This window comes from Saccopteryx bilineata, chromosome 4, assembly GCF_036850765.1.
Source record: "Saccopteryx bilineata isolate mSacBil1 chromosome 4, mSacBil1_pri_phased_curated, whole genome shotgun sequence".
Lineage (NCBI taxonomy): Eukaryota > Metazoa > Chordata > Mammalia > Chiroptera > Emballonuridae > Saccopteryx > Saccopteryx bilineata.
Window position 1 is genome coordinate 143946788 of NC_089493.1, and position 27511 is coordinate 143974298.

The 27511-nt window shown below is 41.8% G+C and overlaps 1 protein-coding gene across 1 annotated transcript in view; it reads right to left on the minus strand.

The window, feature by feature from the left end:
- Positions 1-25269, minus strand: part of CDK13 (cyclin dependent kinase 13) — a 128996-nt gene extending 103727 nt beyond the window's left edge. Inside the window, exon 1 of the mRNA XM_066272102.1 lies at positions 23907-25269. Within this exon, the coding sequence (XP_066128199.1) occupies positions 23907-25126 (1220 nt within the window). The 5' untranslated portion in view covers positions 25127-25269. The remainder of the gene's footprint in view (positions 1-23906) is intronic.
- Between the last annotated feature and the right edge of the window lie 2242 nt (positions 25270-27511).

Here is a 27511-nt window from a genome sequence, read left to right on the forward strand (position 1 = left end):
CTTCCCAATTTCCTTGTGCTCATACCATATCCCATCAATTGTCTCATTTTATTGATTCCAACTCTATATTCCCTTATGTCCATACTTCTCTGCATTTTCCTACTGCTGCTGTAAAAAATTACAACAGATTTAGTGTCTTAATCAACACAAAATTTATTATCTTACAGTTCTGGAGATCAGAAGTCTAAAATCAGTCTCCATGGGCTAAAATCAATATGTCATCAAGGCTTTGTTACTTCACAATCTCTTGGGAAATCTGTTTCATTGCCTTTTCCATTCCTTGGCTCATGATCCCATATCCAATCTCTGCATCCATCATCACACTTCCTCTATTCCTCTGCTTAGACTTTTCTGACTCTGACCCCTCTTGCCTTTTATAAAGATCCTATGATTACACAGTTCCCATCCAGGATCATATCTCCACCTCAAGATCCCTATTTTAATCACATAAGCAAAGGCCCTTTTGCCATGTAAGATAACATATTCACAGGTTCACACAAGCATCTTTGGGGAGGAGGAGCATTATTCAGTTTACCACTCCCATCTCCTCTGTTCTCCAGGGCACTGTTGTTCTATTTCAGCTTTCATTACCTCTCCTCTAGGTTTCCTTAGCATTTTAAAAATAACTAATCTTTTCATATCTAATCTCTTCCTGCTCCAATTATTTCTACAGACAGTATAACCAAAATAATCCTCAATGTTCAGTGACTACATGTCCCAAATTCACTGTTTCCTTTTTTTAGTACCTATTCCAAACCTTCACAACTTTCTTCAAGCTCTCACTCTATTCCCAATGTCTTTTCTTAACATCTCCGTACATACTTCTATTCTGCAGAAAAAACAAAGATTATCAGGCATGTCCTCTGCCTGCAAACTTAATCTGTATCTCCAAGCAACTCATATTACACCTGAGTAGAGGTGTTTCTCTTCCTACTCAAGGCTAAGTCCTCTAAAATGCTATCTCTAGATCTTTACTTTATAGTGTGGTCCAAAGATCAGCAGCATAACATCAGTATCATCTGAAAGCTTGTCAGAAATGCTGTATCTCAGGTCCTACCCAGATCTTCTAATAAAGAATCTGCATTTAACAAGACCTTCATTAAAGTTTGAGATGGAATATACTGGGCTCCTTTATTGCAACTGTCTATTTGCTATTAACCTTCATGGAATAAATAACTCAGGTCTCTAAGATCTTTAAAAAATGACCGGGGGCGGGGGGAATAAAAAATGAATAAAATTATGATACCTTGATATTGTATTTTTACTTCTCCTTCCAATTACAGCCAAATTCTGGCTCATGTCCTCACTGCAGTTACTGAGGTGACCAATGACCTATCTACCTTCCTTTTGAGGGGGATGAAGAAAAAAAGAAAAAAAAATCAGTATCTGTGATGACAATGTTGATCACACCTTTAAAAAGACTTCCTAGCCTGACCTGTGGTGGCACAGTGGATAAAGCGTCGACCTGGAACGCTGAGGTCGCCAGTTCAAACCCCTGGGCTTGCCCAGTCAAGGCACATATGGGAGTTGATGCTTCCTGCTCCTCTCCTCCCCTCCCCCTTCTCTAAAATGAATAAATAAAACCTTAAAAAAAAAAAAAAGACTTCCTAATCACTTCCACTACTTTTTTTTACTGATTATTTTCTTACTTCTACAGCTGTTTCTGAGCACTCTTTATGGTTCTCTTCTTCACTATACTCATTCTCCCATAATAATTTAATTTATGCTAATGTGTGGCTTAAATTATCACCTAAACATCGATTACTCCACCAAGTCATCTATCCCCAACTATCCATGTACCCTCAACACAATCCAGTTAAAAATATTCCCTCTCCAAACCCATTCCTTTCCTCCTTACATATACCCTATTCTCAGGAAACGGCACCCTTGGAAATAGCAGAAACCCAGAAGTCATTCTATTTTCCACATGGTCCCTTTTCCTCCCTTCTTCCATATCCAATTGATATCCAAGTCTTATTAATTCTACATTTAACCCTTTGAGTAGTACAAACGTTCATGTACGTCCTCGTGCCTTCTGACCATCCAGAATACAATCGTACATGTACATCTCTCAGGGCGTCACTTCCCAAAGCCAGACCTTGAAACAGCCTCAACGGATAAGCCACAACGAAAATGCTTCACATGTCAGCACACTACAAGAAGGGACGTAAACGGAGGGACATAAGGGTGATGTGCATTGAATGTAACAAACCACTTTGCCTGCATCCATGTTTTGAGGATTACCACATTTGAAAATTTTTTTAATGTATGGAATAAATAAAAATACCTACAAATTGTCCTAAGAATATCATCATATGCGAGTACATATTTGAGATTTTGCTAATAACAATACTTCCTTATTTACAGATGGAAAGTACATGAAAATTGCATGAGATAAAAAATTTTTATTTTAAAAATGTGTAAGGCAACATTGTTCTTGTTTCCATATGTTGGTTGTCAAACAAACATGATTTTAAGTTAATAAAACTGTAACTGGGACTAATTTCATTTAAAAAAGAAACAACTCACTCCTGGGGTTCAGCAAGCATGTAAAAAACTCACTACTCAAAGGGTTAAGAGTCTCTCCAGTTTTCCAGGCTCTTTATCCTTATAGCCACTATTTCACAGTAGGTTTTATATCATCTCTCACTTGGCCCAATTGGTATAGAGACCAAATACCATAATACATCATTTCCAGAATAACCTTTTGCCAGGTTCCCCACCTTTAGTCTCTGTCTTTTCCAATTTATTCTTCATACTGCCACCTGCATCTTTTAGTTACCTCTCCACCAAACTCTTAACAGCCTGTACTGCATACAAAGACCTTGTCCAGGCATCCCAAAACACATAAAATGCTCAACCTAGAATGTTTTCCTCAGACTCATCACTTCATCTCTTATATCTAAATAGGCAAAGAGACACTTCATATTAAAGTATCATCAGGTCTACCACACCTCTATATAAAGCCTTGGCAGGCAGCTGGAGATTTTTTTGTCCTATGATCTTACCACCTTTTGATCATATCTAATTAAAATATTAGATAATCTGTCTTCCTCAACTAAGCATCCCAAGAAAAAACAGAGTGTGTTAAGATATCAAGTCATGCCCTGGCCGGTTGGCTCAGTGGTAGAGCGTCGGCCTGGCGTGCAGAAGTCCCGGGTTCGATTCCCGGCCAGGGCACATAGGAGAAGCGCTCATCTGCTTCTCCACCCACTTCTCCACCCCTCCCCCTCTCCTTCCTCTCTCTCTCTCTCTCTCTCTCTCTCTCTCTTCCCCTCCCGCAGCGGAGGCTCCACTGGAACAAAGATGACCCAGGCGCTGGGGATGGCTCCTCTGCCTCTGCCCCAGGTGCTAGAGTGGCTCTGGTCGCAACAGAGCGAGGCCCGGGAGGGGCAGAGCATCACCCCCTGGTGGGCAGAGCGTCACCCCCTGGTGGGCGTGCTGGGTGGATCCGGGTCTGGCGCATGCGGGAGTCTGTCTGACTGTCTCTCTCCGTTTCCGGCTTCAGAAAAATACAGAAAAAAAAAAAAAAAGATATCAAGTCATGCCTGACCTGTGGTGGCGGAGTGGATAAAGCATCAACCTGGAATACTGAGGTCACCGGTTCAAGGCCCTGGGCTTGCCTGGTCAAGGCATATACAGGAGTTGATGCTTCCTGCTCCTCCCCCCTTCTCTCACTCTCTCTCTCTCTTTTCTACAAAGGAATAAATAAAATCTAAAATAAAATTGAAACTAGTGACTTAAAAAAATTTAAAAAAAAAGATATCAAGTCATATCCTGGCTGGCCCTGCCTAGCACAAACATGGCAATAGCAGATGCTCAATAAATATTTGTAGAATTAAGTTTACTGCAAATAGTACTCCTATTGAATGTAATTCACCTTCCTTAGGCTGGTATTAAGATCCTGTGTGATCTTTCTGGCCTTACCCTATCTTTCCTTATCAAGTTCTGAATCTGCCTAATGCTTCTCTCCATGCCTTTACTCCCACAGATTCACCTACTGAGAAATTCTTTCCCCTCCATCTTCTATTAAAGTTCTATCTATTTTTCAAGGTCTAGCTCAAGAGTCCTTCCTTGTTCAGAAAGCCTTACCATTAACACCAAGAAAGAAGCAAACTCTCCTTCCTTTGAATCCCCACAGCACTTTATATGATCTTTATTAACCTCATATTTTATGTATCACATTGTCTAGAAGACTACATCCTCCCTGAGGAGCAGAAATAAGGTCTATTTTTTAAAATCATTCCATAGCCCTTAGCAGAATATCACACAAATAGTAGTAGTCTTACTGAATAAACAAACATACTACTTTTAACCTCACAGTTTACAAAACACTTTTCTAGGCATTTTTCATTTGACTTGCTCTTAAAAGCAACCAAGGTATAGACCTGATGGCTTTAGGCAACCCCTGTGTTTTGGTGGTTCAACCCCCGGGGTCGCGACCAACAGGTTGAGAACCACTGGTATAGACAAAGCAGATGCAAAAACAAAAATAAAGAAGGCTAATAAGTTTACTTAGAGACCAGGAGCTATGAAGATGTAGAGAAAACTCAAGATCAAGTCTTTCAATTCAAACCCAGGCATATTTATTGCTACCACACCATACTACATCTTTCCCCTCAATGTATTTAATTTTTATCTATCTTCATAGATCAAGTTCAAGTACGATCTCCTCTATAACCTCCCCATTTGCTGAAATCACATACTTGTTACATAATACTACCTTGTATTTTACGTCTTTGTTTGTTAAGTTGGATTTTGTCATGCCTTTACCTAAAACTCTTCAATGGCTTCTCACTGTATTTAGAATAAAAGTAAAAATCTTTATGATCCACAGATCCAAACAGCCTCTCTCTTTTTTTTTTTTTTTTTTTTGGTATTTTTCTGAAGCTGGAAACGAGGAGGCAGTCAGATAGAATCCCGCATGCACCCGACTGGGATCCACCCAGCATGCCCACCAGGGGGCAACGCTCTGCCCACCAGGGGGCGATGCTCTGCCCCTCCGGGGCCTCGCTGTGTTGCTACCAGAGCCACTCTAGCACCTGGGGCAGAGACCACAGAGCCATCCTCAGTGCCCGGGCCAACTTTGCTCCAATGGAGCTTTGGCTGCAGGAGGAGAAGAGAGAGACAGAGAGGAAGGAGAGGGGAAGAGGTAGAGAAGCAGATGGGTGCTTCTCCTGTGTGCCCTGGCCAGGAATCGAACCCAGGACTCTTGCACGCCAGGTCGACGCTCTACCACTGAGCCAACCAGCCAGGGCCAGGGAATATTTTCAAAATGAATATGAAGCGATAAAATATCCCCTAATTTTTGTGAGCAGTATATTATGGAAAACCTAATTAAATGAAATGTCACGTTCATATGTTACATGATTTAACATTATTAAAAGGCAATACTCCCAAAACTATCTACGAATTCAATGCAATACTTACAAAAATCCCAGCTACCTTTTTTGCACAAATTAACAAACAGCCAAAAATTCCATGTGAAAATCCAACTCCCTTCCCTCCAAAGGATCAAAGCAATCTAAAAGAACAAAGTTAGAAGACTAACACTTCCTGTTTCAAAAACCACTGCAAAGTCAGAATAATCAAGAATGGTACTGTTATTACGATGGGCGTGTAAATCAATGGAATAGAACTGTGAGTCCAGAAATAAACCCTCACATATATGATCAGTAAATTTTCAACAAGAATGCCAATGGAGAAAGAATTGTCTTTTTAATAACTGGGACAACTAGATATCCACATGCAAAAGAATAAAGTTGGACCTCCTTCTCTCACCATAAAAAAAAAATTAACTCTAAACAGATCATAGACCAAGATGTAAAAGCTTAAACTGTAAAACTCATATAAGAAAATACAGAAGTCTTTGTGACCTTCAGTTAGGCAAAGCCTTCTTAGATATGACACCAAAGAACAAGCAATAAAAGAAAAAATGAAGTGGACTTCAAAAAAATTTAAAACTTTGTGCTTTAATGGTTATCAACAAAAGCATACAATAGGAGAAAATATTTACAAATCATATATCTGTACAATAATTTATTTAATTGCTCCCCATTCAAAATACTTAGATTGTTTCAAGCTTTGTTGTTGTTTTTTTAAATCAAGTATACATTATTCCTCCCATTTTATAAGAAAGATCAAGGTTCGAAAAGGTAAGTTAATGAAATGCTTGACAGTGCTCTGCTAGAAAAGCACCTAAATCCACATCTGTATAATTTCTAAATTCTTGCTTTTTCCATAATACTAAATATTTATTTACTCAGCTAACTCAAAGCATAAGATCTACCAAATGAACAGTAATATTTTGGTTTTGTTGACACCCTGATCTAGGATTTCTTTCTTTTCTTCTTTTGTGTCCACAGAATATGACTCAGAAACTAAGTGACTTGTCCAAAGTTACACTGTTAGAACAGCTGAAATCGTTATGAACAAGTCACTTGGGAAGACTCCACTTCTTTGTATTAAATTAAAACTGACTCTCCTGAATACAGGAATTTCTCTCTTTAGGAGAAGGAATGTTTTAAGTCATATTAAGGGACTTGTATCAGAATATATTAAGAATTCTTAAGATTCAACAATAAAATAATTGATTTAAAAATAAGGATCTAAATAAACATTTCCCTCCAAAAAGATAGAGAAATAGCTAATAAACACATGAGAAGATGCTCAGTATCATTGGTCAATATTAGATATCATTTTAAACACCAGGATGATAATAATCAAAAAGACAACTATAGCCAATGATGCGGAGAAATCAGAACCTTCATATATTGCTAGTTGGAATATAAATATGATGCAGACACTTTGGAAAACAGTTCAGCAGTTCCCTAAAATGTTAAACATGGAATTACCATACTTTTAGGTATATACTGAAGAGAAATACTGTAAATTGTACATAAATGTTCACAGAAGCAGAATTCATAAGAGTCAAAATGTGGAAACATTCCAAAGGTCCATCAACTGACAACAAAATGTACTGATAATATATCTTGCCTGACCTGTAGTGGCGCAGTAGATAGAGCGTCAACCGGGATGCTGAGGTCCCAGGTTTGAAACCCCAAGGTCATCGGCTGGAGAGCAGGATGGCAAGAGCAACATGATCCCAAGGTTGCTGGCTTAAGCAAGGGGTTACTGGCTCAGGAGGAGCGCCCCCAATGCACATCAAGACATGTATGAGAAGCAATCAATGAACTAAAGTGAATCAACTATGAGTTGATGCTTCTATTCTCTCTCCCTTCCTGTCTCTTGAAAAAAGAAAAAATGTAATATAGCCATATAATGGAATATTTGCCATAAAAAGAAATGAAGTACTAAAGTACTGCTACATGTTACAAACATTATGTTGAAGTGAAAAAAATAGTGAATTGTTTGATTCCATTTATATGAAATGTCCAGAATAGGCAAGTTCATAGAGACAGAAAGTACTTGCCCAAGACTGGGAGAGGTGGGAATAGGGAGTGACTACTAATAGGTAGAGTTTAGTTTGGGGGTGATTAATATGTTCTAAAATTAGTGACGATGGTTGCACAACTGTAAATATACTAAAGACCACTGATTGTACCATAGAGTAAATTGTATGGCGTGTGTAAATTGTACTTTATAAAAAGATGTTCCTTTTAAAGCTAGAAAAAAAAATAACTGAAATGTTTTTATTTTTGGTCCAAAAGTATACTTCCTTTCCTTTATGTTTCTTATGCAACACTAAAAGTTAAAAAAATAAAAGACACATGGCTGACTTTTTACAGTCTGATTTCGGCACACAAGTTCTAATTCACTGAGCATAACTGTCTTCATGTTTCACTAAAGAAAAAGATAGTGAGGAGTAGAGGGAGAGCTTATTATTTGATTTGCCCGAAGGCACATACTTTTGATTAGTCTAGCTCTAGTCATTACAAATTTATTCAGAGGCTTGTTAATATCAACAGGATTTTTTAAAAAAATCTGAAGTTCTTATCTAAAGCACTTTAAACATCATTTTCTGGGTACCTATTACCTCTCATATGCTATGGTCAGTGCTTCAAAGGCATTAAGATTTAAAAAGAACCCCATGGGATTTATAATCCAGAGGCTAAAGCAAAAACAAAATATTATGAAAATTCTTGTCAAGCCAGAAGTGGAGTAAGTCAAGTACTAAAGGGTAAAAAATAGTCATGTAGAACTCCATAGTTAGCAAAAATATCTTTCAAGATGGAACTTTTCAGACAAACAAAATAGCACACCTCCATTATAAGAAATATTCAAAGCCATTCCTTTAGCCAGAGAAAAATACTACAGCAAAACTTAGCTATATGGAAAGGGATGAGAAAGTGGTTGAAAAAGTACACATTAAAAGAGGTATAAGTGACTTTTCTCATTTTTAAATTTCAGGTCTATATATAACATGCGTAAGTCATACAAATGTAGAATAGTATAAGAGGAAGAAAGTGAAAGTATACTTTTATAGTGTTGTATTTATTATACATGAAAGTAGGGAGTGAAAAATTGAAGAGGTATATTTTAAAACAAAGAGAAAAATCTTTGTGAACCAGAGTTAGGCTAATTTTTTTGTGTAGAGGGGCAGAAAAAGCACAAATTATAAACGAAAAAGTACTAAATTGTATTTCATCAAAATTTAAAACTTTTGCTCTTTTGAAATTTGTACTGTTAAAAAAAAAAAGGCAAGCCACAGACCAAGATAAAACATTTGCAAAACATGCACCTGACAAGGAGTTTGTATACAAAATATGTATAGAATTCTTACAAACAATCAAATTTAAGAATATGGACAAAACATTTTAAAACACTCCACAAAAGGTATGAAGAGCAAATAGGTATATGGAAAGATGCTCAACATTAGTCATTACAAATAAAATTATTTACAAATACCACAATAGCTAAAATCAAAAACTCAAGTCTTGGTGAGGATGTGAAGCAGCTGTAATGCTTAAGTCATAAAAACAAGACCTGTATTTAATATTCACACCAGCGTTGTTCAATATAGCTTAAAGATGAAAACACTTAAATGCTCCTCAACCAAGTGAATGAATGGGCAATTTAATAATATATCCATAAATGAAATATTACTCAGCACTAAAAAGGCAAAAAACCATCTGAATATGCAACAAAATCAATGAACTTCAAAACCTGCTAAGTGAAGGCAGACAACAAAAACTACATACTATGTATTCCATTTATATAAAGTTCAAGAAAGGTAAAAGTAATATGATAGAAAGCAGATTCGTTGTTGCCAGGGACCATATGTAGAAGTAGAAGACAAACTGCAGGAGGATATAGGGAACTTGAGGAACAATGAAATGTTCTATATCATGATTGTGGTGGTGGTTACAAAATCTATTCAGTTATAAAATTAAAATTGTTGTATGTAAATTATACCTCAATATAACAGATTTTTAAAAAACACTGAAACATGTCCAATATACCTAAAGGAAGGGGTCAACTCTAACACAAATCTAGATTTGTAAGTATTCAAAAAAGTGCTAAAGGAATTAAATCACTTCTGGAGGAGACTGATGAAGGCTTCTTATGTAAGGTGACACCTGAACTATTGTTAAAATGGAAGGATGGGCACTAGGATTGGCTAATTGAGTGAAGGGCATAAACTAAGGTATTCCACATTTTTAAAATAGTAAGGAGTCTAGACCCAAAGATACAGAGAACAAGCTGATGGTTTCCAAAGGGGAGAGGGTTGGGGAAATGGGTAAAATTTTTTAAAAAAAGAAAAAGAAATCTCAGGTATACTACAGTGTGTCCGTAAAGTCATGGTGCACTTTTGACCGGTCACAGGAAAGCAACAAAAGACGATAGAAATGTGAAATCTGCAGCAAAAAAAAGGAAAACTCTCCAAGTTTCATACCTATTCAGTGCAGTTCGATGTGGGCTCCATTTGTTGCACTACACACATCCAAATGGTAGTGAAGTACCTGCCCCACATGGGTAAGGATGTCTGGTGTAACACAGTGAATAACGTCTGTGATTCTGTTTTAAGTGATTAATGTTGTGGCGCTTCGTTATAAACGCGCCGATATTCACGTTGCACTTTGGTCATGGATTCAAATTTAGCGAGCCACAGAACACACGGAACTTTCCTCTGTACCGTCCACATCTCGACTGGCATGGCCGTGGGCTGCTACGCTATATACATGGTGTTATGTTATCATCTGCGCATGCGCATATGCTGTCACATTATCCTACAGAAACTGGGAGGGTTTTCCTTTTATTTGGTGCAGATTTCATATTTCTATCGTCTTTTGTTGCTTTCCTGTGACTGGTCAAAAGTGCACCATGACTTTACGGACGGACACACTGTATTTCTTATTCACTATTATCCTGTTAAATTGCTCCATGCTACTATGGCAATAACTGCAGTGATCGGTGATTCAAACTTCTTGAGCAACAAGATTTAAGTAGGATTCACTATTAAAATTTCCAAAGTTGACCCTGGCTGGATGGTTCACTGGATAGAGTATCCACCTGGCATATGACCATCTGTGGTTCGATTCCCAGTCAGGGCACACAGGAGAAACGACAATCTGCTTCTTTCCTTCTCCCTCTCCCACTCCCACAGCCAGTGGCTCAATTGGTTTGAGCATAGGCCTTGGAACCTAAGATAAAGCTTGGTTGGTCCACGAGTCGGCCTCAGCTGCCGAGGATAGCTCGGTTGATTCTAGTAGCAGCCCCAGATGGGATGCCAGGTAGATCCCAGTTGAGGAGTATGCGGAAATCTGTCTCACAATCTCCCCTCTTCTCGCTAAAAAAAAAAATTTCCCCAAAGTTTTTATTATTTAAAAAAACCTAAGTTAGAACAATAGGCCTCTACAGGGAAGTCAAATTAATGATTCTGAATTATGAAGTGATGTCAGCCTCATCATCTATGTCTCATTCATATCAATAACTGGGAATTTATCAACCAAGAAAGCCAACCAGCATTCTAAGAATAAAGAATAATCATCTCATTTTAAGTATGTACAGTGCTGTGCAAGCCTTTAAAAAGCTGCCTTTGTTCAATCAAGTATTGCTTGTAACAGCAAATATCAGAAACAACTCTGGTGTCTATTTCAAAGGAATTGGTTCAATAAACTAGGAGGCAGCCATCCACACAGTGGAATACTATGCAGCTCTGATAAAAGAATGAGGAAGCTCTTCCTGTACCAAAATGGAAAGATCCCAGGACACATTGTTAAGAACAAAAAGCAAGTTACAGAACAGGTTATATAATATGCTGCTTTTTGTGTAAAAGAGTAGGAGCATATATAATAAGGGGTGGTGAAGGGGAAATTTTATTCACCCATACCCTTTATCTCCAAAGAGGTGGGGGGGGAGGGGCGGAGAGTGAGAGAAAACCAGGAAAAGAAAGAGAGAGAAAAAGAGGAAGAGAAAAGAGAAAGGGAGAGAGAAAAAAAAGAGGAAGAGAGAAAACGAAAGAAAAGAGAAAAAAGAAAGAAAAAGAGAAAGAAAGTGAAAGAAACAAGGAAGGAAAAAAGGAAGGGAGGGAGGAAGAAAAGAAGGGAGGAAGGAAGGAAGGAAGGAAGAAAAGCAAGGAACAAAGAAGGGGGGAAGGGAAGGGAAGGGAAGGGAAGGGAAGGGAAGGGAAGGGAAGGGAAGGGAAGGGAAGGGAAGGGAAGGGAAGGGAAGGGAAGGGAAGGGAAGGGAAGGGAAGGGAAGGGAAGGGAGAGAGGGAAGGGAGAGAGGGAAGGGAGAGAGGGAAGGGAAGGGAAGGGAAGGGAAGGGAAGGGAAGGGAAGGGAAGGGAAGGGAAGGGAAGGGAAGGGAAGGGAAGGGGAGAGGGAAGGGAGGGGAAGGGAGAGAGGGAAGGGAGGGGAGGGGAGGGGAAAGGAGGGGAAGGGAGGAAGGAAGGGAGAAAGAAGGAAAACAGTAAGAAGAGTTCAGTTCATATTGTGATCAGCATATATGATAAGAAGTAAGGGTAGTCTAAGTGAGTCAGGGGTGGGGAATCTTCAACACCCAATTCAAGAATTTAATTTCGTAAATACATTTTTTTGCAGTGTTTCTGAACCTTTTTTACACTTGGGGGCAGGTCAAAATAGGAGAATTATTTCAGGGACTGCTAAGGCAGAAATCACCCTGAGCAGTAAAGTCCACAAACTAAAAAGTTTCGAACTAAAGGAGTAGACTAGATAGATCACCAACCGAATGAGCAATTTATTAGAAGTGTGGAGGAGAAAAAATATAGTATTATTGAAGTTTGTTACTGGGTGCCTGAGAGAAACTACCTCTTAAAACAAGTGCACACATGCACAAATCAAAAACTTCTTAACATAAAAAGATTAAAAGACAAAAAACAAACTCATGAAAAATACTAATGCCACATACACACACACAAGTTAATATCTCTAATACAAAAAGGGCTCTTAAAAATTAATAAAATTAAGAAATTAAAACATTCAATAGTACATGAAAATAAATTCAAACTTATTAGATATTAAAGAAATGCAAATGAAAACAATAATGCAGGTGTCAGGAACCTTTTTGGCTGAGAGAGCCATGAACGCCACATATTTTAAAATGTAATTCCATGAGGGTCATACAATATGTTTAACACTAAAAACAAGTAAATGTGTGCATTTTATGTAAGACCAACACTTTTAAAGTACAATAAGTCTCTGAATTCTTTTTATTAACATTGTTATGCCCCTGCTAACAAATGATGATTAAAGTCCTTCTTACCATTAATGTGGCTTCTGGTGCTGCATGGTTTTGCTGATGGCTTTATAGTCTGGTTGATTCGTGGTGATGTTAAGCTTCATGCAGGCGTTGAGACTTCCATCTGTTAAATGTGACCATAGGTTGGTCTTAACATTTTTTAGATGTGAGAAAGACTGCTCACATGCATACGTAGAGCCAAACATTGTCAGTACAGCAATACTCACACGCTGCAGTGTGTGATATGTGACAGGAAGCGCATTCCAAGTTTTGACAATCAGCTGGTCCGCGGTTGAAGTTTTTTCATTTCTCCCCACGTGTGTTTGCTCGACCAACTCTGCTTGCCGTCATGCAAGTCCTTCCAAATCTTCATTCAGTGACTAGAACTTATTCACCCACATGTCTGAAGCCTTCAGGTCAGCAGCTTGTAGCTCAAAGTCTCTTGACACAGACACCAGGGATGTAACTCAGGTCAGTGCTGTCCACTGCACAATCGTGTGGATGGGAGATGAACTTAAAAAGATGAGTGCGCTCATGAAATTCTCCAAAGCGCGTTTTGAATGACTGCAGGAGATTAGATGTGAAGCCCACTAGCTGCTGGAGATCAAGACGTTGAGCAGGGTCACTTGCTGTGCATGCATCTTTAAACTCTCCTAGTTTTTCAAAGTGTAGTAAACAACCTGTTTCAATGTCAGCAGTGAAGAGTTCCAGCTTGTTTTCAAATCAAACACTGTTTGTTGAAGGGATAAGACTGTATTTCCAACACCTTGCATTTTCACAGTGAGCTGGTTCAGTTGTTCAGTTATGTCCATGAGATAGCAGAACTTCAGGAGCCACTCAGTGTTAGCTGACTCAAGATGTTCAACATTTTTCATTTCAAGAAAAGCCCGATTTCGCTCAGACAAGCCACGAAACGGCTGAGCACTTTCCCTCTTGACAACCAAAGCACACTGCTATGCAGAAGCAGACCAGGATAATTATTCCCTACTTCATCCAGCAGTGTTTTAAACTGGCAATCATTGAAAGCTCAGGCAACAATAAAGTTGACCACCCGAATGACATTACCTCACCAAGCTGCTCGCCACACATCTGAGCACAAAGTGCCCCTGATGTAGGTAGGATGCAGTGAAAACTTAGGATGGGTCTCTTTTCATGTTCACAAAGAAGTGCTACGAATCCTCTGTTTTTCCCCACCATGCATGGAGCACCATCAGTACACACCAAAATAAGTTTATCCATTGGTAGATTTTTTTCTTTAGCAAACTCAGTGAAAGACTTGAATAAATCCTCCCCTCTTGTTGTCTCTTTCATAGGCAAAACAGCAAGACTTTCCTCATGTAGTGTGTCACCGACAGCATACCTTGCAATCACACTGAACTGGGATAAATGGCTTACGTCTGTTGACTCATCCAAAGCAAGAGAAAAGAATGGTGCTGCATTTATGTCTTTCACTTGTGTTGCCTCAATTTGATTTGCCATCATGATGGTACGATCGTGAATAGTTCTTGCCGACAGAGGCATGTCTTTTATTCATTTGATTATCTTGTATTTATCCGAAAAGTTGTCAAAAAGTTCATTGGCAACACCAAGCATGAATGTTTTGCCATACTCCCCATCTGTGAATGGTTCTCTGTTTCTCACAATTGCTAAAGCACCAGCAAAGCTAGCTGAATTCCAGTCACCTTGTTGGGTCCAAACACGGAGTTGCTGCTAACTATCTTGCACTCTGCACAGCAGCTCTTGACATGCTTTCTTCCTGCTGTCCCATACTGGATATTTTGATGCAAATGCAGTATGGTGTGTGTCAAAGTGCCGCTTTATATTTGACCGTTTTATCGATGCAATTTTATCATTGCATATTAGACACACTGCAGTACCTGCTCTCTCCACAAAGGCGAATTCCTCTGTCCAGTCCTGCTGAAAAGTACGATACTCTTCATCTTTTCTTCTTTTAGCCATCTTCTTCGTCCAAAGGGTTTCTGCAATTAGCTAGCTGACTATTTGATTAAAAGGAGGGAAGTTTACTTCCTGACCTCACAACGACCCGTCTACATTACACATTATCCAATAAAAATTTGGTGTTGTCCTGGAGGACAGCTGTGATTTGCTCTAGCCACCGCAACCACAAACATGAGCGGTAGGAAATGAATGGATTGAAATACATGAGAATATTTTATATTTTTAACGTTATTATTATTTTTATTAGAGATTTGTCTGTGAGCCAGATGCAGCCATCAAAAGAGCCACATTTGGCTCATGAACCATAAGTTCCCAACAATGGGTACTCCTCCACTGTTGGAAAATAGAAATTGATAAAAAGCCTTCTGAAGCCTGACCTGTGGTGGCGCAGTGGATAAAGCATCGACCTGGAAATGCTGAGGTTGCCGGTTCAAAACCCTGGGCTTGCCTGGTCAAGGCACATATGGGAGTTGATGCTTCCAGCTCCTTCCCCCTTCTCTCTCTGTCTCTCTCTCCTCTCTCTCCCTCTCTCTCTCCTCTCTAAAAATGAATAAATAAAAAAAAATTTAAAAAAAAAAAAAAAAAGCCTTCTGAAGCCTGACCAGGCGGAGGCGCAGTGGATAGAGCGTCAGACTGCGATGCCGAGAACCCAAGTTCAAGACCCCGAGGTCGCCAGCTTGAGCGCAAGCTCATCTGGTTTGAGCAAAAAAGCTCACTAGCTTGGACCCAAGGTTGCTGGCTCAAGCAAGGAGTCACTCAGTCTGCTGAAGGCCGGCGGTCAAAGCACATGTGAGAAAGCAATCAATGAACAACTAAGGTGTTGCAACGCGCAACAAAAAGCTAATGATTGATGCTTCTCATCTCTCCATTCCTGTCTGTCTGTCCCTATCTATCCCTCTCTCTGACTCTCCCTCTGTCTCTGTAAAAAGAAAAAAACAAACTAGATTATAAGTTTTAAAATAATAATAAAAAATATCTGACAAAAAAAAAGCCTTCTGAAAATGCAATGTGACAGTTTATCAAAACTACAAATGAGTATACCCATATTTGGTCCAACTATTTTACCCCTGAGAAATCTACAAGATATTATGGGATAAATGCAAACAAAATTTGCAATAGATACATTCCCATAGCAGAAAAACAAAACACACACAAAAAATCTAGGAGTAGTAAAATGGACTTGGCCGAACAAGTTATGGAACACACATGCAATGGAATACTATGAGCCAATAAAAAGAATGTACTAAGAAACACAAGGTACAAAATAACATTGTAGTATGTTCCCATTTATGGAAACTCTTATGTCCCTATGCATATAAGCATAGAAAAATCTAGAAGACCATTCATCAAAATGTCAAGACCGATCATTTCAAGCAGTTGGATTCAGGAGGACTTTTTAATTATACTTTTCTATACTAACTAAAAATTTCTACCATGAGCCTCTGTTATTGTTGTAAACAAGTGAAAAACAATGATGAGCAATATCTGAAAAAAAATGACCCCAAGAGGTAAAATAATTTAATGTTAGATAAATTAAATTTGGAGTGGCAATAAAATATCTCAGTGAAAGTGCCCTATGCAACTGAAAATGAAAAAACAAAAAAGAGTAGAGTCATGCAGTCCATTAACTATTTTCAGTTTTCAGTTCGTCTTACTACCCTTTTCTTTTTTATTTTATAAAAACTCCAATTTTTAACCTAAATTTACTTTCTAATCTACATTTGTTTTCTTTCCCAAATATATTAAGAACATTAGATTCTCCCATAATTTAGAAATATAAGAACAAAAATCACTGCAAACAAATATTTCCGATTCTAGCTTGATATTTTTGCTACTTTAAAACTTACAAATACCGGCCCTGGCCGGTTAGCTCAGTGGTAGAGCGTTGGCCTGGCGTGCAGGAGTCCCGGGTTCAATTCCCGGCCAGGGCACACAGGAGAAGCACCCATCTGCTTCTCCACCCCTCCCCCTCTCCTTCCTCTCTGTCTCTCTCTTCCCCTCCCGCAGCTGAGGCTCCATTGGAGCCAAGATGGCCCAGGTGCTGAGGATGGCTCTGTGGCCTCTGCCTCAGGCGCTAGAATGGCTCTGATTGCAGCAGAGCGATACCCCAGATAGGCAGAGCATCGCCCCCTGGTGGGCATGCCGGGTAGATACCAGTCGGGCGCACGCGGGAGTCTGTCTGACTGCCTCCGTTTCCAACTTCGGAAAAATACAAAAACAAAAACAAACAAACAAAAAAAACCTTACAAATACCAATATATGAAACAAAGCCAAACAAAAACAAAATAACAAGTGATGCTTATAGGAAAAGTACACAATAAAACAAGAAGTTAAAATCTTAAATATTGCCTAGCCTGTGGTGGTGCAGTGGATAGAGCATCTACCTGGAATGCTGAAGTCGTGGTTCAAAATCCTGGGCTAGCCTGGTCAAAGTACATAGGAAAAGCAATCAATCAATGAACTAAAGTGAAGCAACTATGAGCTGATAGTCCTCTCTCCCCTTTCTCTGTAGTCAATAAACAAAATCTTAATAAACAAATAAAATAATCTTAAATGTTGAACGTTACGCAACATTAATTTTAAACTGGTTTTCAGAAAAAGCTACAATTTTCCAGAGTTAGAAAATAAGAGCTTAACATATGGTCTGCTCAGAAAATGATCACTAAAAAAGAAACAAAAACACCAGATCATTTACGTTGATCAGTACACATACAGTACCAATATAAACACTAGATTTGAATTTTTCTATTCACACTAAAAGTGATTCCTAGCATCCCCGACTCATTGCAGTAAAGAAACTAGAAAAAAGGTTCTTAAATTGTCTCCTTATAAATTAAAACAATTATTTTCCCCACTCTAGAGTATATGTGAACCAAAATAGCAAGTGAGTTTAAAAACACTGGTATCTGTGTAAAGGTTGATTTGTATTTATCAGTGGAGAAAAACGCTATTTCAAGTTATTCAACTACTAATGCAGTTTGGAATTTGTCCTAATAGGAGCTTACAATATAGTAGAGAAAACACAAATGTAACCAGCCAAATAATTAATACTAAATAGAACTTTTTAAAGCTCCATAACAAAGATAAAGCAAAGTACTGTAGGAATATAGGAAAAAGAATTAACTTTCTCTAAATGAATGGAGAAAGGTTACAAGATGGTAGAGTAGAACTTGAGTTGGGTTTTGAATGCAAAGCTGGAAGCAAAGAGAAAAAAGGGCATTTCAACCAAAAAGAACAGCAAGAGTAAAAACAGAGAACTAAAAGTGCCTCTAAAAAGAGAATTTTGATAACACCCAAGGTCTCTGGCTTGAGTGTTGGGTCACCAGTTTGAGTGTGGGATCCTAGACATGACCCCTCGGTTGCTGGCTTGAGCCCAAAGGTTGCTGGCTTGAAGTCCAAGGTCACTGGCTAGAGCAAGGGTCACTGGCTGGGCTGGAGCACCCCGGTAAAGGCACAAATAAGAAAGCAATCAATGAACAACTAAGGAGTCACAACGAATGTTTCTCATCTCTCCCCCGTCCTGTCTGTCGGTCTGTCCCTATGTGTCCTTCTCTCTATTTTTCTGTCTCTGTATCTCTCGCTTAAAAAAAAAATTCTAATAAAATGGGGCCAGATCATAAAAGGCATTACCTGATGATGCATTAGAAACCTTGGACTTGGCCCTGGCCAGTTGGCTCAGTGGTAGAGTATCAGCCCAGTGTATGGATGTCCCAGGTTCAATTACCAGTCCAGGCACACAGGAGAAGCTCCCATCTGTTTCTCCACCACTCCCCTCCCATATCTCTCTCTCTCTCTCCCTCCTTCTCCCACAGCCATGGATCGGCACTGAGGGTGGCTCCATGGCCTCTGCCTCAGGCACTAAAAAATGGCTCCAGTTGCAATGAAACAATGGCCTCTCTGCCTCCCCTCTTCTCTCTGAAAAAAGAAAAAAGAAACCTTGGACTTAATTCTACATAATGAAAGTGACACAATGTAACCAAGACTTTAAGAAAACTCTACTAAAAAAGAATGAATTAGGAAGAATAAATTAGATGGATAAGGAAGAAAATAACAGGAAGTGTGATAAAAAAAAATGAGGCCTGAACTAAGATGCTAGAAATGTAAATGGGATATAAATTAGTGTTAAAACAAAAATGTGGTAAGGATGGAGTAGATGTAAATGTCAGGTAAAGTTTGGGCAGAAGCAGCAAAACATAAGGCCATCATGAGCATGAAAAGAATAATTAAAGATTTGGAGACTTATGAGAGTTCACTTAAATTTCCAGCCCTCTGAGTGCTTCTGCATTTATTCTACTATCCTATATTTCTGACACTTAAAAAATAAAATCTAAAGATACTTATGACTTGTTTCTATTAAGTACATATTATATCAGTAGCATTTTATGAGTGTTAGGAGTCTCTTTTCTTTACTCTGGTATGTTTTCATTTTATATATTTTAGAACATTAGTTATTTGGACAAAACACTAAATAATCCATGACAGAGGTACCCCATATCATATGCAAGTGAATACTAATAAATTCACTTATTTACATCTAGGGTCCACCCATGTTTAGATTCTCAGAGTCTTGATATTTTTCCATAAGGGAGGTTCTGTTGCTTTGTGGTAGAATAGAACTTGCACAGGTTCAGAAAGAGACCAATTATATATAATAACTTATTTTACTAATTATACCTGATTTGAGTGGCTTCAGGTCAGGATATCCCAATGCAAAACAACCATCAATAACTAAGTGTAATTAATATCCTTAAGAAATGTTTTTAGCTTCATATTCATAAAAACCGCAGGTCAGTAAAGATAAAATGAGCTGAAAGTATCTTTAGAAAATTTGATTTTTAAAAACCTTAAAATGCTGCAATGATGTTCAGGGAAACAGAAATATATAAATACTCAATGGGGGGTTGAATTTTAGCAAAACAAATCATTATGTAAGGTAATCAACTCCAGTGAATGCAAGGTGAGGTTCAATATAGCATAATATCAAGAGCAAGTGCTTTAGAATCAGACCAATCCAAGCTGACCTTGGAACAAATTACTTAACTTTTTAAGAGTTTCTATTTCCCAATCTATCAAGAGAAATGTTTCCAACTACCACAAGGGTTTGGGGGGTGAATGTGCATTCAGTATTTATCATTGCCTGACACATAGTAAAACCCAAGTGTTAGTATCATTCCCTCCCTTTCTCAAACAGCCCCCCCTCTTCAGTACACTCTCACATTTATTATAGGGCCAATCAATAAAATTATGTAACTTCTTACATCCCAACAGTCAAGTAGTAAAGAAAATATGGTAAACTGCTTATATAGGGGAAAAAGTAAAGCTAAGGAGGGACTGATTAAAAGAAAGACAAGAGCAAAGGACTGAAGATTCAGACGAAGGCAAAGAGCAGGTTGTAACCTATGTCAATAAAATGAAGAGGATTTATTCTAGGACCTAACATCAAGAAAAATATCAATACCATGGTTTCAATACTAGTATTTTGAATGAGTATACATTTCCTTAAAAACATCTACATACCGGTTGGCTCAGTGGTAGAGCGTCGGCCTGGAGTGCAGAAGTCCCGGGTTCGATTCCCAGCCAGGGCACACAGGGGAGGCGCCCATTTGCTTCTCCACCCCTCCCCCTCTCCTTCCTCTCTGTCTCTCTCTTCCCCTCCCGCAGTGAGGCTCCATTGGAGCAAAGATGGCCCGGGCGCTGGGGATGGCTCCTTGGCCTCTGCCCCAGGCACTAGTGGCTCTGGTCGCAACAGAGCGATGCCCCAGAGGGGCAGAGCATCGGCCCCTGGTGGGCAGAGCGTCGCCCCCTGGTGGGCGTGCCGGGTAGATCCCAGTCGGGCGCATGCGGGAGTCTGTCTGTCTCTCCCCGTTTCCAGCTTCAGAAAAAAATAAAAAAATTAAAAAAAATCTACATACAGTGATAATTTATTGATATATAAGCTCCACGTGGGCTGGAAAAAGATCCAATGCTATTTCCTACACCGTAACATGGTGTATCTATATTAAATACTTAAGATGTAATCCAGGCCCATAGTAATATTTCCTATGTTCAGTAAACTCCATCATCCCTTCATTTACTCACTCAACAATAATTAAAAGTCTATTTATGCCAGACACAATGCTGAGCACTGTGATTACAACGGTGGGCAAGACAGGCTAGATGCCTTCATGGAGCCCCTGATCCAGCAGACTATTCATTAAACAGTATGGGCCACATACCAATTACTGAATTCTAAAAGCAAAGCTTTTCTTTTTTGGCTCAGAGAGTGACAGGAAGGGAGAAAGAGGAGAAACATCAACTCATAGTTGCATCATTTTAGTTTTTCACCGATTGCTTCTCATAGGTGCCTTGATGGGGGGTGGGACCCTCAAGCAGAACAAATGACCCCTGGCTCAAAACAACACCCTTGGGCTCAAGCCAGCGACTTTGGGATCATGTTGATGATCCTGCTCTCAAGCCAGAGGCCCCTCGCTCAAGCTGGTGACCCAGGGGTTTTGAACCTGGGCCCTCAGCATTCCAAGACTATGCTCTATCTACTGTGCCACCATCACACCACCACTGGTCAGGCAATACTCTTTTTTGAACTAGACAAGTGAGTTCAATCAGTTGTTCCTGAACAGTAATTAATACATTTCCTATATTTAAAAATCTTAAATTTTTCAATCAACTATTTCAGCTGCAAATTCTGGGCCTCACATTTAAGCAGGATGTTTGATACACTAGACATAATGTGGAAAATCTAAAAACCATACCTTATGTAAAATGAGTTTTTTGGCTATGCCTTTACATCTTAAAGAGGTAGCATACAGGTATGCTCTGTATCATTTCAAAGAGTTAAAACCTGAAGCAATGGGTAGAAAGTGACACAGAGGTGGATTTCCATTTCAGTATGAAGAATTCAACAATTCAAGCTCTTCAGTAACATGTTAACCATTAGATTTCTGTAATAGTATACAATATTTCTATACTTTACAAAACATAAACTTTCACTTAATTCTTGAAATAATCCATTAAAAAAATAATAATAACCTCAAAGTATTTCCCTGTTTTGCTTTAGGAAACTGAGTGAGTCTCCAAGGATCTTGCAAAGACCCTGGGCAAACCAAGACTAGAACTTGAGTCCCAGAGAAAACTGGCTGTCTTCAAAGCAACATCTTCCCACCTCTAGACATATTCAGGAACACACCAAATGGCTGTTAGCCAAGTATTCTAAAGCTTATTCCAAATCCAATCTTTTAGAAATACATAGTAGTGGTCAATACACACACCATGAAAAGATTTCATTAATGAAAGGTCCTCTAGAACGCATGCTTCACGAAGGCAAGGACTTTCATTCTTCACTGCTATATCCCAGTCCCTAAACCAGTACCTGGCATATGATACATACTAAACAAATATTGGCTAAATATGAATAATACTAATCACACATATCATTATTACATAATATAAACAAAACACATAGTGCTATTAGATAATAAAGGACCTTCCTCAAGTATCAAACAACCAAAAAGCCTGATCATTCTTAAAATTGCATCATACTCTTAAAATCACTATCTAAAGTTCTGAAACTTAACCTAATCAGTTTCCAAAAACAAATTCAATTTTTAAAAGAATAACAAATATTTTGGCAAACCTAAAATATCTTAAAAGTGAAATATGAGGTCTTATAAGATGTAAAAGATAAATTTGGTGAAATGACTTCTCAGTTTGACAGTTTTTCTTAGAGAATCAATCAACTAGCATACTTTTTTCATAATAGAAAGCTTTGTTTGTAATTTGTTTTTTCTATGAAGGGGAGAGCACATACACACAAAACATGATGTTCTAGCCATGCTAAATCACAAAGGTACCTATATGTATAAACTTTGTTCTGTTCTTAGATATCTACGAAATGAATTTCATTTCTACAGCAATTATTTCCATTAGAGTGAGCTCTTTGTAGCATCATATGTAAATTTAGACAGCATCTATAATCAACTAGCATTTTAAATGTGCTTGAACACAGTAAGAATGAAGAGTTATACCTTTGTTTTGGTTGAAAGACAAATTCACACCTGTATGAGAGAAACTCACATCACATCTTTACAAACATTTGTTAGGCTGACACTTCAAAAACATTTGCTAAACTTACAGGTACATATGCTGTATAGACAGAATCAATATAATTGGTACACAGAGGTACTTAGCATCCATTTAGCATTTATTGAAAACTAAGACCAATGGAAAAACCACAATCAATGCAAATGTCATTGTGTAAAATCCTAAATTGTAAGGCCTAAAATTTCCAGATATATTAAGAAATCTAAGAACTTGCAAAATACTGAAAATTTCTTTTTAACTCACTTTGTTTGACAGATAAGTATATATCAATACTCACACTTTTTGCAGGGAAAGTATTATAAAAAAGCAAAATAGCTATATAAAAGATTTACCCCAATTTCACTAGGTTAAATTATACCTTTTAAAGATTTCTCAACAAAAAGCCTGATATTTAAAGGTCTACTTAACTTGAAAGAAAGTGTGAATAGCAACTTAGAATAATAATAGTATAAAGAATGCACTACTAAACCATTCACTTAGTTACATTGGACTACATCAACTAGATTACATTTACATGTTCTTAGCAAGTGGGTGTCAACAAACCAATAAAGAAATCATAATTGTGTCACAATTTTCTAATTTTTGAAATTATGACTTTGATGGACTGCATAGGAACTTATTCCACACAAGAATATCGCAGAAATGGGTCATTTTTAGAACTGTACGTAAGTTTTCACATATGAAAATAAACTTGACAGAAAAGCTGCTTTTCCATCTTTGACACATTTACAATCTGTAACTCTGACATCTCAGCACGTTGATTCAAACTCTCTTTTACAACATCTAGCCCCTATACTGCAGTTCATTCTTAAGTCTCCAACAATGAGACCTCGTCATAGAATTTTCAAAATTACGACAAATTAAACTCTAGGTTTATCCAAATTAATTGCTGGAAAAACAAAGCCCAATCGAGAGAAACCTGTTCGTGTGTGAATGCAACAACTTTAAAACCTTGAACTCTTCCTTAGAAACCTTCCTTACCAAAAGAAAAGCTCGGTTGGATCTGTTTCTGTCCCTCCACTCCCCTCAAAGGTGTCATGAGCGCCAAAACGGCCCTTGATACTAGAAGCGCGTCCGAAGTTGGGTTTGTTCTTCTCCGGTGGTTTTAAAGAGCCCAATTCCCACTTGCCCTGCCTTCGGGGACCCGGCCAGCCCCGCCAGAGGTACGCGCACGGGACAGCGACTCACCTGATCACAGGGCTGTAAGGGCTGCGGGAGCGCCGCCAGCTGCTGCTGCTGTAGGGGCTGGGAGACACGTCGCCGCCGCGCTCGTACGAGCTGTGGCGGCTGTAGCTGGGGGAGCGGCGGCGGCTGTAGGGGCTCGGCGAGCGCTGCGGCCGCCGCGAATAGGGGCTGCTGCCACCTCCTGCCGGGCTGGGGGACTTGCGGCTCCTCAGGCTCTGGGAGGCCCTGTGGGCCACCGGGCTGTCGTCCCGGCCTCCCAGGGGACTCAGGGACCGCTGCCGCCGCCTGTAGGCCTTGGGCTCGGCCTTGTCCTCCCGGTAGGCCTTGGGCGGCTCCTTGTAGGCGGAAGGCGGCTCCTTGGACGACTTAGTCCGGCACCGGTGAGCCTTCACGTCTCGGTCCTTGCGACTGCTACTGCTGCTAGACGTGGCCGAGGCGCTCTTCCGGCGGCCGCCGCTGCTGCTGCTGCTGCCGCTCTTGGTGGCCTCCGCCCGCTCTTCGCCGCTGTGGCTGTGGCGACTGCGGGACTTGGAGGCCTCGCCGCCGCCGCGCTGCCCGTCCCGCCGCCGGTGCTCGCGGTGGCGCTCCTTGCTGCGGCCGCTGCTGCGGCGGCGGTCCCGGCGGGGCCTGCGCCCCGAGCCCTCCCCGCGCCGCTGGGTGCCGGAGGAGGAGGCCGGACTGCCGCCGCTGCCCCCCGTTCCCCCGGCAGCCGTCGCCGCCGTTGCCGCGCTGGCCACCCCCAGCAGCAGCCCCTGCTCGGACTGGGAGCTCACATCCTCGTATTCCACCAGCGGGGTCACACCCCCGCCGCTACTGGCACCGCCACCGCCGTCCTGCTGCGGCTGGGGCAGCGAGAAGACCCGACGCTTCTCCGCCTCCTGCCCGGCGCGGGCCCCGCGGCGCCGCTTCTGCCGCGCTCCAGGGCGCCTCTTGCCTCTAGCCAGCCGCTTGACCTCCAGAGGGGGGCCCGGGCTGAAGCAAGAGGAGGAGGCCGCGGCGGCGGCGGCGGCTGCGGCGGCGGCGGCCGTGCCGGGAGCAGCCAGGAAGAGCAGAGGCGGCGGGGGCGGCGGCGGTTGCAGGAGCTGCGGCTGCAGGAGCGGCAACAGCAGCGGCGGCTGCTGAGGGGACAGGAATCGCCTCCGCTTGCGGCGTTCCTCCAACTTCTTCTCCGCCCAGCTCAGGCCCCCGCCTCCCCCCAGCGCCGTGTCCGAGCTGCTCGGCATCGCCTAGAGCTCGCCGCAAAGCGCGACGCGGGTGCGGCCTCCTGCCGGGTTAGATCCTGGCCATCTCTCCCGCCGGAAACGGGAACAGCTGAGGCGGCGGAGGGACACCGAGCACCAGGACGGTCCGGGACACACGCCACGATAATCCGAGTCGGGACTAGGGTCCCTGGGTTCCAGGTCACGTTGGGGTACGCAGCGGCCTCCAGGCCTGACGGACGCAGGAATCGGGGCGGCAGAGCTCCTGGAGGTACTTGTCGTCCTATCCTTAGCAGCAAAGACACCAGATGCACCGGGTGCCGACCTGCGGGGGAGTCCGGAGTCCTCCAAGTGCCCCCGGGGTCGGGGAGCGGCCTTGGCTGCGCTCGGCTCGAGCAGCGCAACACGGAAGTACCACCTTCGTCCCCGCTTCACTCCATCGCGCCCTGACGTTGGGTGCGAGTTCAGGGGAGGGGAGTGGGCGAGACAACAACACGCCTCCGCCGCCTCCCCCTCCGCGTCGACGTCGTCCTCCAGGGGTGGTGGTGAAACACGGCGGGTGCCTCTGACTGGCTGGGGCCTGACAACTCCCGGCCTACGGCCTCGCGAACTCTACGGCCCGCGCGGACCGGCGGCGGGGCGAGGCGGAGGCGGCCGGCCTGCGGCTCTCGGTTGGGGCTGCGTGTGAGCGGGGCTGGGCGAGGGGCTGTTTCCGGGGAGATGGGGGCGGGGAAGCGTTTCTGAGTCTGGCAGTGGGTACGAGCTCTGACTTTCTTCTTCCTTCGCCCGCGCGATTAGAAGCAGCGGAGCTGCCCTATCCTCCGCTTCTCCCCCCGCTCCCTCTCACGAGGAGGCTTCGGGCGTGCGCGGCCGGCCAAGCTCGCTCCTCCCCTTCCCTCCGCTGCTCGTCTGGAGAAGGGGAGACGACGGCAATCCCTGGTTGGGCCCTAACCTTCACAACCCCTCCTTCTCGTCTCGCTCTTTCGGCCTTCCCCCCGGTCCTGACGCAAGGCCGGGGGCGCGCACGCAAGTTACGCTCCGAGAAAGCCGAAGGTGAGTGGTATCGGGGTAAAAGAGGCGGGAACAATGTGGCCTCGCACAGACGTGCTCGCTCCCGCCAGCGACAGGCGTCCTGAACGGAAGTGGCGTACATACAAATCTCTATGTCCGGTGAGGGTGGGACTTCGTGTGAAGAAGGGTTAAAGAAAGGAGAGGCCGCCTGCGTCTCTCACTGCCTTAGCTGGAGGCTCGGGGTGATGGCGACCACGCCGCTTCTGCTACGTCCATCCCGCAGTTCTGGCTCTGACTCTCCGCAGGCGCCGCACCGCCTGCCTGTTGAAAGGTCACGGCGAGAGACAAGAATCTGGAGGCTTTGACAGGAATAATGGGGTTCTTGGCCTCTAGGCTTGATGCCTACCCATTAGCTACCCTCAACCAAGCCCCGGGTTTGGAACAGCTGAGAGAACAGAAGAGCAGTTCCCTGCAAATGAGGGCGCGGAGGTGGCGTTATCCTAAACTGCTTCACGTACACTCAAGTTCCGAGGTCCAGTTTTAAAAACACATCTGGAAATCACTGTGTCGAGGTCTAATAACACTGAAATTTACTTTTTTAAAAAGCCGTAAATTAATCTAAGGAGTAAATGAAACGTCAAAAAAGGACTATTGAAAAAGCCATGCGGTTGGCTCAGCGGTAGAGTGTTGGCCCAGCATACGGAAGTCCCCAGTTCGATTTCCGGTTAGGGCACCCAGGAGAAGCGCCCATCTGCTTCTGCACCCTACCCCCTCACCTTTCTATCTCTTTTCCTTGAGCAGCCAAGGCTCCACTGGAGCAAGGTTGGCCCCGGTGCTGAGGATGGCTCCATGGCCTTCGCCTCAGGCGGTACAATGACTCCTGCTCCAAGGAGAAATGTCCTAGATGGGCAGAGCATCGCCCCCTGGTGGGCATACCGGGTGGATCCTGGTCCCGTCTATGCGCGAGTGTCTTGACTGCCTCCCGCCCGAAGAGCGAGCAGGGAAAAAATATAAAAAGTAAAAAGAAAAAGCCCAGCGGCCTTGAAGTCAAGTGAGGGCAGCCCCCTACTCTTTCTCCTTAACATCTAAATCCATGGGGCTGCCAAAAGTAACCATTCAGGGGCCTGCAATTCATTTCTTGTTTTGCCAGGCTTCCCTTTCAGTTTCTGAGCATTTCTATGGATTGGACACAGGATAATTAGGTTAAAATCTAAATGCCATGGCTTTTATTGGTTCAGTTAAGAAAAGTTAAGCAGTCCAAGTGGCTACATGCAATCACTCCTTTGCAGATTTATTTGTTCAGACTATCAGTTGGTTCTTAGTTCTGTTTTGAGGTAAAAGGTGAAAGATTTATAAGACCTGAAGAAAAATCAGTGTAGATCTTGGTTCTTAAACATT